The sequence below is a fragment of the Cynocephalus volans genome, chromosome 17 (assembly GCF_027409185.1).
Source record: "Cynocephalus volans isolate mCynVol1 chromosome 17, mCynVol1.pri, whole genome shotgun sequence".
NCBI lineage: Eukaryota > Metazoa > Chordata > Mammalia > Dermoptera > Cynocephalidae > Cynocephalus > Cynocephalus volans.
Genome location: NC_084476.1, coordinates 6,186,209 through 6,199,844, shown reverse-complemented (window position 1 = coordinate 6,199,844; position 13,636 = coordinate 6,186,209). Strand labels below are relative to the sequence as shown.

At 41.5% G+C, this 13,636-nt stretch overlaps 1 protein-coding gene across 2 annotated transcripts in view; it reads right to left on the bottom strand.

The window, feature by feature from the left end:
* Nucleotides 1–13,636, bottom strand: part of MED27 (mediator complex subunit 27) — a 203,333-nt gene that overhangs the window by 117,201 nt on the left and 72,496 nt on the right. For both annotated transcript variants that reach the window (XM_063082283.1, XM_063082284.1), the window contains exon 3: nt 10,000–10,130. In XM_063082283.1, the coding sequence (XP_062938353.1) occupies nt 10,000–10,130 (131 nt within the window). The remainder of the gene's footprint in view (nt 1–9,999; nt 10,131–13,636) is intronic.

The following is a 13,636-nucleotide window of genomic DNA, read 5'->3' as shown; positions in this document are numbered from 1 at the left end:
GGTTAGTTGGGAATGGCATGGTGTGAAACACTAACAATCCTGAAGCTGCGATTCTTTGTTACGCAAAAAGAGATTTAAAAAAAAAAAGATCCAGCTTCTGTCTGTGAGCTGTGTGCACGACCACCTATTTTGTTTCTTCCTTTGCCCAATAGTGGCCAGAGTGATGTAATAACCACACCAGACAGCTGTCTTCCTGGATAAAATCACCTTGTAAAGGAGAAATGCAATTAGAGGATGCAATGAAATATAATTTTTAAACTGATTCTGCAGGCTGCCACATTCGACTTAGTGCTTAATGGCCAAGTTCTTTATTACAGTTTTCTATTTTATGCAATTTGTTTGATTCAGTAGCTGTGGAAGACACTGAGCTTTAAATTTTAGTCTATGTCACAATGGGTCTAAGACAAACATATAGGACAGGTCAGCTGAGAGTGAGGCCAGGACAGGAACCAGATAGTAAGGGCGGCAAGTGCCACCTGATGGGGGCTTGTAAGGCAGGGCGGGGCAGCATGGCAGGGCTCCATCACCAACTCTTCCTCTCCTTGTCCTCCTCTGGTCTCCCTCCATGATCCGTGGCAGCCTTTATCCACTCCTACCAATTCCTACACTGATGATTACCAAAGCTCTATTTCTTCAACCATGATCCAAGCTCCAGACCCATAATTTTTAAAACATTTTATTGTGAAAATTTTCAAATATACACAAAAGTAGATAAAATATTATAATGAACTCATCAACAGAATAATTTTCTCATCATCCAGTTTCAACAACTAGCAGCTATTTTTACCATGCTCCCCACCCAACACTTGGGAAGTTGAGACTGAAATATTTTAAAGTAAATCTGGTCCATTACATCATTTAACCCAAGGCTTATGGACACTTCAAACTTCACATGCTTGAAATGGAACTCATTATGTTCATCTGTTTATATGCAGTAGATTCCCAGCCTGCACCTTTAAATCTAAAGATTTAGATTTAGTAGATTCCCAGCTTGGACAAGCACACACCTAGCTTGTGGAAAGTATGTAATAAATGCTTTCAGGGTGAAAACTATAGACACACACAGACACACACACACACACACACAGACACACACACACACACACACGGTGAAAACTATAGACACAAACAGACACACACACACACACACACAGACACACACACACAGACACACACACACACACGGTGAAAACTATAGACACACACAGACACACACACACAGACACACAGACACACACACACACACAGCAGGGGACCAGGTACACACACACACACACACACACACACACGGTGAAAACTATAGACACAAACAGACACACACACACACACACACACACAAACAGACACACACACACACACAGACACACACACAGACACACACACGGTGAAAACTATAGACACAAACAGACACACACACACAGACACACAGACACACACACGGTGAAAACTATAGACACAAACAGACACACACACACAGACACACACACACACAGACACACACACACACAGACACACACACACACAGACACGCACACACACACACAGACACACACACACACAGACACACACACACACACACACACACACACACACACACACACACACACAGCAGGGGACCAGGTAGCAGGAATCAAAAGTCCAGAGGGGAGAGTCTAAATAGTAAGACAGGATCCAGGACTTCTTCCTGGCTCCCTGCCATGTGCCAGCACTTCCAAGGATGGGGGAACCAAGGAAATCTGGCTGAAGCAGGTGGGCAAAGCAGTTCTCCTGTCCACTTAAAGCACTACAACCCTGACAAGCTACAGATTTCAATCTGTGGCTATTAGTTGAACTGAATATAGTTCTCTCCAGGGGAGAAAAGTAGCTTTTACAACATATATGCTAATGAACCGCAATGACATAGAGCATTTAAAACAAAATGTCCCTATATTTATTCTCCATAGACAGATTTTTGCATTAATATTTATGAGGAATTCCTCGTTTATTTCTCCCAGAGATTTTTCTCTTGCCCAAAGAGAGGGGATAAAAGATAAGTAACATGAACCAATTATCTTTTAAACAGCTACAAAGGACTATCGTATATATCTGCATCCTGCTACTTGATTAATTTTCCTAATATACCACTTTCCACACACCAGCCCCTGCTCATGAGCCCTGGGGGCCTGCTCTCCCTGCAGTGGCTCACTGTGAGGCATCTGCTTGGCTTTGGGGCCCTGCTTGCTGCCACAACTTCCAGATCCGGTCTTATCCGCCCTCACTCAGCAGGAGGCATTGCCACCAGGGACAGACCTGCAATTCCAGAGCCTCACCTGTAGGCCTTTCTGTCTGTCCAAATGGCACCTGGTTCTCAGCCATTTAAATACCCAGTGCTCACTTAAGAGCCACGAGCAGTAGGAATGCAGGCCCAGAACATCTTATAAAAAGCCATTCTCAGGCCGACGCCGTGGCTCACTCGGGAGACTGCGGCGCTGGGAGCGCAGCAGCGCTCCTGCCGTGGGTTCGGATCCTATATAGGGATGGCCAGTTCACTCACTGGCTGAGCGCGGTCACAAAAATGGACCGAAAAAAAAAAAGCCATTCTCAGCCTCATCGGCCAGAGGAGCAGCATAGAAAGGAATTGGCCTACAGAACACGTTCACTAGACATCAGTGCCTGAGTCAAGGCTAGGCAGCACAGGAGACACAGAAAGCCCTGGTCCTCAAGGAGTTTTCAGTCCAACCATAACACAAAGTAGAAAGTGGCAGGTGCCTTGGAAGAGACACACAATTAAAGCCTCACAGGAGTGTGGAGCTGAAGGTTTCTTTCTGCTCCGTCACTCAGTCATGGTTTTTCTTCCCCTGTCAATGACAAACTCAGAGAGACTTTCCTTCTCTACCTGACAATAACAGAAGCACACAAACATAAAAAAGGACATTTCAAGAACTATTACTGTGTCTTCCGGAGCCCTCAAATGAGAAACTCTGAAGAGCAACGAGGACAAGGCGACATTGGAAACTGGACCATAAGGAAGACTATTCCACACCCTTGGCCTCAAAATGCTTTCAGATTCTATTTCAAAACAAATGGAAAACAAATAAGAGTGAACAGCAACAAGGGAGACAATGAAATGGCACTTGGACAGTGAAACTTTTACAATCCCATCAGGCAAGCCCTTGCTCTTCCCTGTCCCCTCTCTGAGGCTGAGAGTGCAGGCTGGCTTCAAGGAGCTCTGAATGTCAGACACCAAACCAAAATGGATTTCTCTCTGTCACTGTTGTGTGTCAGGATGGCCTGACAACATTTATAGTGCTCCCACCCCTTCACCAGCTACAATTATAAAACCTTAAAATAGCTGGGTATCCTAGTTCCTACCAATCTTTTAACTTTTGCACAAAAACTGGCTGAAACTAATAGACTAAAAATTATTCTGTTCCCACAGAGGGATACAATAGATTACAAGAGTTAAGATCCCTATACAGGTAACCCTTGCCATCTGAACACTCCTATTCAAACTCAGGATACTGAACAGATATGGGTACATATTTTGAGATGAGACTGGTACCCCTCACCATTCCTGGAGACAGCTCCAGTCTTGTAGGAAAAGGCAAAAGAAGTACTGAGTCAGACAGCTTACACATGACTGATGCTAATAAATGAGCTTAGGTAGAGTCGGTTATTGGAAACTGATCTCTTCCTTATTAATATGGTCCCACAATGGAGAGAAAAGATTTCTCCATGTTCTAGAATGCAAACAATGTTTTAATCTTTAATTATATTCTCAATTTCAACTCTTCTGGAGAATTATATCCACCTAGGCCTAGGATTATTTCTTTATTACATAGCCTCTCTGTGGTATTTAATGAATATTGTTACTTAATACTTGCCAGTAGGGGAAAGAAGGATTTAGTGAATTTCTACCCAAGTTTTGATGACTTCTCCCAAAACTCAGGAAACTTACAGCTACAAAGTTCTCTGCTTCCTCTGTGGGACAGCAGCACAGGCCACACACCTGCTCTGCTCTGCTCACAGCCCAAGCTCAGGGCAAGTAAGTCTGAGTAATATGCTGCTCCTTTCATGAAGCATCTCAAGAAAAAGAGGTTTAGGAAACAATACTCTGCATTTCTAAGACTCATGGCAATGAACCAGTTTGCTCCTCTTTCATGGTTTACTCACTATTATTTTGCTCAGAGGCAAACCAAATTCAACTCCAATAAAAAGAGAAGACAGATATTCTTGTTCTAGCACCATCAAAGTTGAGGAATTTGATACACATTAGTCAACATATCACCAAGTCTGCCTTCAACAAAATCTCAAGAGTCTTAGGAGCAAAACCAAGCCCAAGTAATCAAGAAGAAAATTAAGTCTCCACAAAGACACATGTTCACAGTCACTATGCTAATCGCATCTATATCAAGGTTTTTGTAATGGAATTGCAGAAACCTGTAGTTTCAGACCTACATGGCTGATGGAAAAAAACTCTTTAAAAAGGTCTCAAAAATCAGCAACAGAAGAGATAAAGATGTAATGGCCAGGAAGCTACAGAAAGAGACTTGGTCGAGTGGGCTTCAGCCCGGCAGGTACTCGCAGGCTTGGTTTAATCAGTGAGTACCATAAGCTCCCACCCCCATGCAGCACTATCACAGAGGACAGGTTCACGATGCTGGTTTGCACTCTCGGATTCATGGTGGTTGTACATTAAGCAAAAGACAACACGAGCCTCTGTTTTCAAGAACAGAAGTAGCATTTACCACACATCTTGGAAAGAATCCAATCATCTGGATAAGCACCATGTGTAATTTCAAGCCGATGATCTTCTTGGGAATTAGTGTGCAAGGCAGTGGCAGAAAATGAGCCTCTTTCAGTTAAACTCCCAGAGCCAAATTAGTGGCTGTACTGAAGTCAATCTGTTGTTCAAACACCGGAACCCCTAGGTGTGAGTGCGGTGTCACTATCCCTGTTATCTCCTCAGTTGCGGGTGTTTCTTTCCAGCAACACTTGTCACTGCACACTGCTTTTGTGCTGGTGTTGTTACTGAAACCTGAGGTAGGTCATCCAAGACCAGACAGAGCGTGAAGACTCTCCATGCTCTTAAAGATATTAGATAATATTGAAACAGATGCAAAGCATTGAGGAAATGCCACTGGTAGGCTCCAAAGAATATCACAGAATACTTTTCAGCAATAAAATGGAACAAACCACTGATACATACAACATAAATGAATCTCAAAAACATCATGCTGAGTAAAAGGAACCAGAAAGGAAATATTACATTCTGCATGACTCCATTTATGTGATGTTCTGGAAGAGGCAAAGCTAGGGTGTAGGCATAGATAGCAAAATAGTGGCTGCCTGGGCGGTAGAGAAACTAGAGACAACAACTATAGTCAACTCTTTCAAGGAGTTTTGCTGTAAAGAAGAGAGACATGAGGCGGTAGCTGAAAAGGGAAGTGGGATTAAGAGATGAGTAATAGTTTTTTGTGTAAGCATGTTTTGTCTACCAACAGGAATGATCCAGGAGGAAGGCAAATATTGATGGCGCAGGAGAAGAAAAGGAGACCGATGGAGAAATGGCCTGGATAGGTGAGGGGGATGGGACCTAGTGGATGAGTGGAAGGGTTGTTCCTAGCTGGGGCACGAACAGCTCATCCCCACTGACTGCAGAGAAAGAAGCCCATGAAAGGAAGTGTGCCCTTAATTCAGCAGGCAGAATCTTTTCATGGAAGGTAATGTGATACAAAAGAAATTGTTCCCGCAACTTCTAGGGATAGAGGTAGTATTTTAAAAAATAAACTGTCTGAAAAACTATTTTTCCCCCTAAACCTAAAGGAGATCTAGGTGTGCAGGATAAGAAGACAGAAGAGTCTTTCACCTATGCTGCCACTGAAGTCAGCATTTCATCAGGCCAAGCTGCTGAAACCCAGGAGTCACAGGCCACTCAGCCTGGCCATACTGAATACAACCGGTATCCCATGTTATCACAAAAGCACACCAAAAACTGCATCAGAAAGTGGAGGGGCTGCTGTCTGAGAGAGAACATAAGTAAACATAGCGAAATCTGATGGCTATTAAATACACATATCTCAATAAACAACTTATAGATCAATCAAATAAGATAGCCACACTCCAGTCTGGTCTCAATCCTTCAAAGGTCAAAAGCCCAACAATGTTTACACAGCAACAGGGGGCAGAGTTCTTTACGGAAATGACAGTGCCCCTTCTGCAAAAGACTTGACTTAGCATGAACACTTGGGAATCATGGAAGTGAGGTCACTCCATCAGTGCCCTCTGAACACTAACACATGATAGAAGATCTTTCATCCTGAACAACATCTTTATCTTCTTACAAGCTTCTCTGGAGTGGGAGAAAGATATGAATCATTAATCCCACAAATCACTCATCCTAAGGGAATTCGGGGGAGGGGAGTAATCTGACTCTTCAAAGACTATTACTGTTAAAGCCAACTGCATTTTCAAAACAAACACATCGTACAAATGCCCTGCACTACTGCCATGCCTGTGGTCTCAGCACAGTTAGGCAGAGCCAGTGGTTCTGCTGTAGTAGCCTTAGTGCCATCCAACTGCTGACACAAGCCAATGCAGAAACCTGCCATCATGGCATTAACAGAGGCACAGCTGCAGAGCAGGGCAGGTGAGGAACCCAGCCTCTAGCCCTTCACTGGTTTCCTCCACTGTTGGGAAATAAAGCCTTTCCTCAGAATCCTGCAAAGCCTAGCAAGCAAGCTTCCAGCTCTCTCAATAAAATAAAGCCTCCCTCCTGCTCAGCTGGCAGTGGAGAAATCTCGTGGAGCTGGGCTGGGCTGGGCTCGCTGAGTGGCTCTCCCTCAGCGCCCAGCCCTTGGCCTTGTCGGCCACTGCAGGATCATGTCTGTCAACTTGGCATGTTTGTTTCTTCCCCTGTCTCTACTCAGAGCTTCCTGAAAGCCAATACTATACCTCATTCATCTCTGAATCCCCAGCACAGTGCACAGACTCAAGCACTTGTAGGCCCTGAGTAAACACTTACTGAATAAGTAAGTGACTGGGCCATAGGCTCAGCACTCTTCCCCTTGCACAATGTCTCTCCCCACTGGCGACTGTGGTGGTTTTAAATGTCCATGAATTCTTTGACACTTCTTCCTTCAAAAAGGAGAGCCTCGTTCCCTCCTCTAAAATGTCAGTCAGACTTAGTGACTCATTTCTAATGAACAGAATGGAATGGAACTGATGCCATGGGTCTTCTGAGGCTAGGTGACAAAAAGGAAAGCCTCCCTGGCTCATTCTCTTAGATCGCTGGCTCTGGAGAAGACAGATGCCATGTTGTGAGGATCCTCAAGTAGCCTGTGGAGAGGTCTGCAGCGAGAGGAGCCGAGGTCTCCTGCTGACAGCCAGCACCAGCTTTCCTGCCATGTGAGTGAGCTGCCTTGGAGGTTTTTAAAAATTACATATTATGTGTGCAGAGAAAAAAAGTCTAGAACAATATCCATCAAAACCTTAACAATAACTTTCTCAGTGTGACAGTATTATTTTATTTTTTATCTTTGGTTTTTTTTAAAAAAGAATCTACATGATATATAGATACTACTAGTGTTTCACTTTTTAACTTTTAAAAAACTTTTTAACCTCATTAGGCCAGCAGCTATGTCATGTTTCTAGACAGCATCAAGCATAATGAGTGGCACATGGTAGGTGCTCAATAAAAGCACAATGGATGTCTTTTAGATGTAGATCCTGTCTACTGAACAGTAGTTTTATAAAGTGATTCCAGGATAATGTGAGTCCCAAAAGCTCAATGATGTGAAAAATCAACAACTTTCACAGGAAATAGGCTACTAAGTATAGGAGATCATTTCTATGTTGTATTCTTAGGACACAGTAACCACTTTTCTCTTTGAAACTAAGTATTTTGAGTGATTTATTATAAATTTATAATGACAGTTGTGAATGCCTCACTTTTTTTTTTTTTTGGCATGAGAAGAGAGACTGTTGATTGCCTTAGTGCTTAAAATAGTTTCTAAGTGTCCTCATAATAGCATGTCACCTGTAAACAGGTTTCAAGCCAATGCAAATTAACAAATGGTGAACAGATGGACTAAGAACTGACTTTTGTCAAGAAGAGAGTTAGCAACAAACACTTTTTGGCTCCAGTCTTATGGGACCATTAGAAAGTCTTTCACTTCTCGCCAAACATCTTGCCTCAGTAGACAATCCATGCAGGGAAAATGACAAGTTACAAGGCCCATTAGACTTTCGAGAGCTGAAAGTTGAGATTTGCAGAATCACCGAATCAACATGAGTAACGTTCCTTAAGAAGCTTTCTGCCAAACAGTGAAAACTCTCTCTGTCCTGCATCACTAAAGGAAGCTGTCCCTGTAGCTTCTTGTTGAAAAGCATGGTACCCGTGCAAGCACACAGCACACAAAGCCTGCTTGTAGAGGCTGGTGGGTTACGTTCATTTTGTCCCAGAAGCAAATGTTAATTGTGAAGAAAGCCTGAAAACCACAGAAATGGTGGCATACAAGTGTCCCCCAGCTGCAGAAAGGACCCCCAGAGGAGCCATCCCTTGGGATTTCCCCCGGCTCTTCACTGGTCTCTCTCCTCATTCTCCAAGTCTCGTCTCATGCTGGCTCCTCAGAGAGGCCTTCTTTGACAAGCCTATTTAAGCTATTTCCCTCGCTCCCACACGTTACCACCCTATTTATTCCCTTCCTAGCACTAATCATTAACTGGAAATTATGGTATTAACTTATTAATTTATTCAGAGGTGCTTTTTATTTTGCTCTTTTCCACTCACTAAACAAAAAGCTTCAGGAAGATGGAACTATGTCTTGCCTGTGATTATATCCTTAGGGCCTAGAACTGTGCCCAGCACATAGCAGGTACAATAAATATTTGCTACCAAACAGAAAATAAGTAAGACCTGGAGCAAATTCAAATAGTCGAGTCTGGTATGCAAACTCTACTTTAGACTAGAAATGTAAAACTGCAGTATGAAACTGTGGAGGCAAACAAAAGAGGGTGCAAGAGGAGAGTAGGACAGGCTGGGGAACACGTTTGAAATGCAAGTCCAGCCTTTTGAGAGGACGGCCCCTCCCTCTCAGGGGAGTGTGCAGGCTGGTAGAAACGCTATCAGCAAGGATTGATATGCCCATGTCTGAAGCCATATCTCTGAGTGAGCCTTGGCACTGGGGCCTCTACTACAAAATAACCCCACAGGTAAATGGATGAATCAACTGTGGAACATTCAAAGGAACGCTACACTGCAACAAAAAAGAACATCAGATGAATCCAACCAATATTATGCTGAGCAAAAAAAAAGCTGATACAAAAGATGACATATTGTGTGACTCCATTTACATGATGTTCAAGGACAGGCAAAATTAATTGTTTAAAGAAGTCAGAACATGTTAACCTTGGGGAGGAGGGCAGCACAGGGATAGACAGGGCATATGGAGAAACCCTTATGGGATATTGGAAGTGGGCTTGATCTGGGTGGTGGCTACATAGATGTACACATGAGTGAAAAAAATAAGACTGTACACTCTATGGACCTCACTGTATCTGTCATCCCTTCTACTGGGAAAAAGAACAGCACACATATTACTATTAAAAGCAATCCTCGCACTGATTCTAATCCCAGCTCTGGCAGATGCTCTAGGTGGTCTGTAGCTTATCAATATGTGCTCCTCAGCTGTCTCATTTGTAAAATAAGGACAACTGTACTCATATTCTGCCAATTTTGGGAATGTGAAAAGAAAACAAATAATAATCTCTGAGGTATCTTTAAAAAATCCTTGGCGGAAAAGTCACATACAGAATATGTAGAATGTAAACTGCATTACTGCTGCTTCACAAAGGTCTATGCAAATTATGTTACCATCGTGCTTTGTTTCTAATCCTAACGGATACCTTTCTAAAAGAAAGAAATAGTTTTGAAACAAATAATAACTTTCCACTACCCAAAACCAAGCACAAAGTAGAGTTCACCCAGGACTAAAGTACTTTTCCCAAACCGTCACTCACTGAGGCGGTAAGACAAGAGTCGTGGGCTGAGCCTTGGGTCTGCGTTTGGCAGATACTCCCATCTGATTAGCGGAACGCTTCAATGACTGTTGATTCAAAAGGCCAGACGCTAGACCTGCGTGGTACTGCAACTGTAGAGAACAACAAAACAAAAGGGGAAGAGAAATAACACTTGGTAAAAGCAGGACAAAGAGTCTTAAACTATCAGTGCTTGATAATCTTACCCCCTTATGACATTTTCAGTAATTTCAAATACAGCTGCTAATAATCTGCTTCAAGAAATTGATTCATAAAGAGATGATAGGACAAAAAGAAAAAGAAACAAGAATAAGATTGTGAATCACAGCATTACCTAAATGACAAAAAACTAGAAGCAATCAAAATGTCCAACAATGAACTGGGAAACTGGTTAAAATATGAAAGGACTTTACAACATCCTTTTGATGAATCAAAACAATAAAACAAAACAGGTTACATTATAAACAGGCATTTAAAAAGATGTTCTCTAAAACGCTAACAGTATATTTCTAAGCATAGAATTCGGGTAATTTTAATTTTCTTCTTTATTTTTTGCTATTATTCATATATGCTTTATATAAATGGTTTTAAAGCCTATGTCATTTTTTAAATAAGAAGATCCACTAATTTTCCTTAGAAACAAAGTTAGTTCTGGGAACTCTTGCTACTGCCGTGTCTTACTTATTATAAAAACCATATAACTCAGCAGGCTAGCTGGTTAGTTCAGTTGGTTAGAGTACTGTGTTATAACCCCGAAGTCAAGGGTTCAGATCCCTGGACCAGCCAACTGCAAAACAAACGAACAAACAAAATACCAAACCATGTAACTCATAGTCTACTGCTGTAAACCATGACCACAACACAGCTTACTATACAGATTTAAACATACTAGGAGCGAGCATTCAGAACCACTAAGCTAGCGCTCTCGATGGTGAAGGTACAAACCTCACCTATAAGAACAAGCTCATGAATATATCTTACAACAATGTATACAAATGGACACAGGCTCACTGAAGAGAACTGGGTGGAGAAGTCGATTTCATTTCTGCTTACACACAACTGGAATAACGTCATGGGGGTAAGGAAGCAGCTTACTTAAATGGGCTCAGTGCCAGCATCCTTTGCTTTATTCCTGAACAAACTACTGAGCTTTGAAGTCACTTAGCACAGCTCCTTTTACTTCTCTATGCTTCAATTTCTCTACTGGAAAAGAGAAGTGATACTGCCTACTTGTAAACCAAACAGGACTTTAAGAAAATCCACTTTATTGAGTTATAATTCATGTAAAATATAATGCACACATTTTAAGTATAAAGTCTGATGAGTTTGGACAAATGTATATACCTGTGTAACCACCACCCCAATCAAGATACGGAGATTTTTCATCACTGCAGAAAGTTCCCTCGTGCCACAGTAAAGCCAATCCTTCTAACTCCTATCATCAGGATCTTTTGAATTAAATACAACTCATCATTCTCACTCATTGCCAAATTAAGCTTATATCCAATTTGACATGTGACAATAACTTTTATCTTTCTTTTTTAATCCCATATTTCTATATTTTAGATCATAAGAGTTGTCATCAATCTCTCCATAATAAAATTATCCTTGAAAGGTATCCCAATTTTGAACAGATGTAAAGAAAACATTCAAAAGTGAAAATGCCAAGCTAAGAATTGGATTGAGATCATTTATAACACCCAATATGTTTCTTCCTCTCTTCACAAATTAAGCAAAGTCTTTCAAACATTTATTTAGAATTAACTAAACATACAAATAGTAATTCATTCTGAAGCTCTGAATCAATTTCTTTTCAAAATGCTCTTTGAAGGCACAGATTTTCTTTGGCGAGTCAGCTGCACTACAGCTCATGGTAATGAAACTGGCGACCACCATAGAAAAGGGGTTGAGCCCTGGATGCAAAGGGTAATAACGTCCTGAAAAATAGATGGCCTCACCTAAAGCCATTGGGCTGCACACAGAGAGCAAAGAAAACAAAACCAATTGAAATGATCAGCTCCTTGAAAGTGGCTATAAAAATGAAGATATCCAGTGACCCAGTAAGACTGAAATGTCTGTGTTTGGAGTATCCATATTGCTTTTTAACAGGCTCTTGATTTACTTGGTCGATTTGCTGTGGGAGACTTTCGGCTGCCCAATATGAGACAAAGATACATCACTTTCATAATAAAAATGGAGCTCTTCTCAGGGTAGAAAAGGGGGGCATAATTTGGCTCTAACAACTCATCTTAGACCAATGAATTTTGCTCAAATTTGTTTTTCTCCTACAGATTTCTTAAATGGGAAATCAATGGAAGCAAGGGACAGTACAAGTTTGAAAGACAATGTTTCAAAATGTCAGCTACTTGGGTTTCGATCTTCCCCACCAGAATTTGCAATGAGTGCAATATGCATGGAGCTTTACAGAATTAAAGGGAAAGACAGCTTGGCCAGGGCCCCCTCCTGGCTCAAGGTATCGTCTCTCCTTTTGGCTCCCCTTATTCTTTGTATCTTACTAGGGTTCATGCAAGCTCAGCCATTCTAGCCCTGCTGACTCTTTGAGTGGAAGAGTCCTGCTAACTATGCAGAGTGGCAGGCTGATTTTGCCCACCTGGCATCATTTTGATCATTTGCTCAAACAAACAAAAAAACAAAATAGCAGAAATGCATGCTAACTGCTGTCTGTCCTCTAAAAGGTTCCTTTGAAACCTCTACCATCTTGGATGCTCTCAAGTGTACAGTGCACCTCTAAGTGGAAGGACTCCTCTTTCCCCAAAACAAAATTTGCCCTTGAAAGCTGACTCATAATGAGTAAGCAACATTTGTTAAGCACATATATGAATCCCAGTTTCCAGGAACATGGCTCCGACTGTCAAGATCTATAAGGGGCCTATTAAATATTTACTGAACCACCTTTATAATGGGAAAAAAGGTCAAAGTTAATAAAACTGACAGGCAGCTCCTGTCCAACTGGATTTATACATTATTTAAGCACCAAATACTCCGTTCCATAAAACACAGTTTAAATCTGAAAAGACTCTTGGAAAATGTTCACTCAGCCAATGGTTCTAAAACAGCAGAAGGGAGTTGCAAAGCGAATCCACAAATTAACATTAAAAACATATCATTTCCCAAAAAGCTGCCATAAGTTTTCAATTACAGGTTCTGCAATATTTTCTATAAAAATATATTTCAATAAACATACTTTTCTCCAAATGTCTGTGGCATGGAAACAACTCTATTTCAAAAAGCAACGTATCAGACTTCTAATGTGATTTTTCTATTCAAGATCATTTCTCCACTAACCAGCAAGAATAAAATGAAAGAGGGAGAGAAATAAAACAATTTATTATTTTAACTTCTACACCTTCCAGCTGTGGGGAATGGGAGTGTCTATGTGACGAGTCAGGGAGCAGGCTCTGTATTCACTGTTAAGTTGCTGCTCCACAGCAATAGCCATGTCAGTGCTTCAGTGTTCTCTGGATTTTTGAGAATATTTCTCTCAGTTATGATTTTGCTATCTATTCATTCCAACCTTCTATTTTCTATGAATAACCTGGGATTTTTCTATCAGTTCTCAACCTAAAACCCTTTCTAATCAAGTACACCTACTAATCAC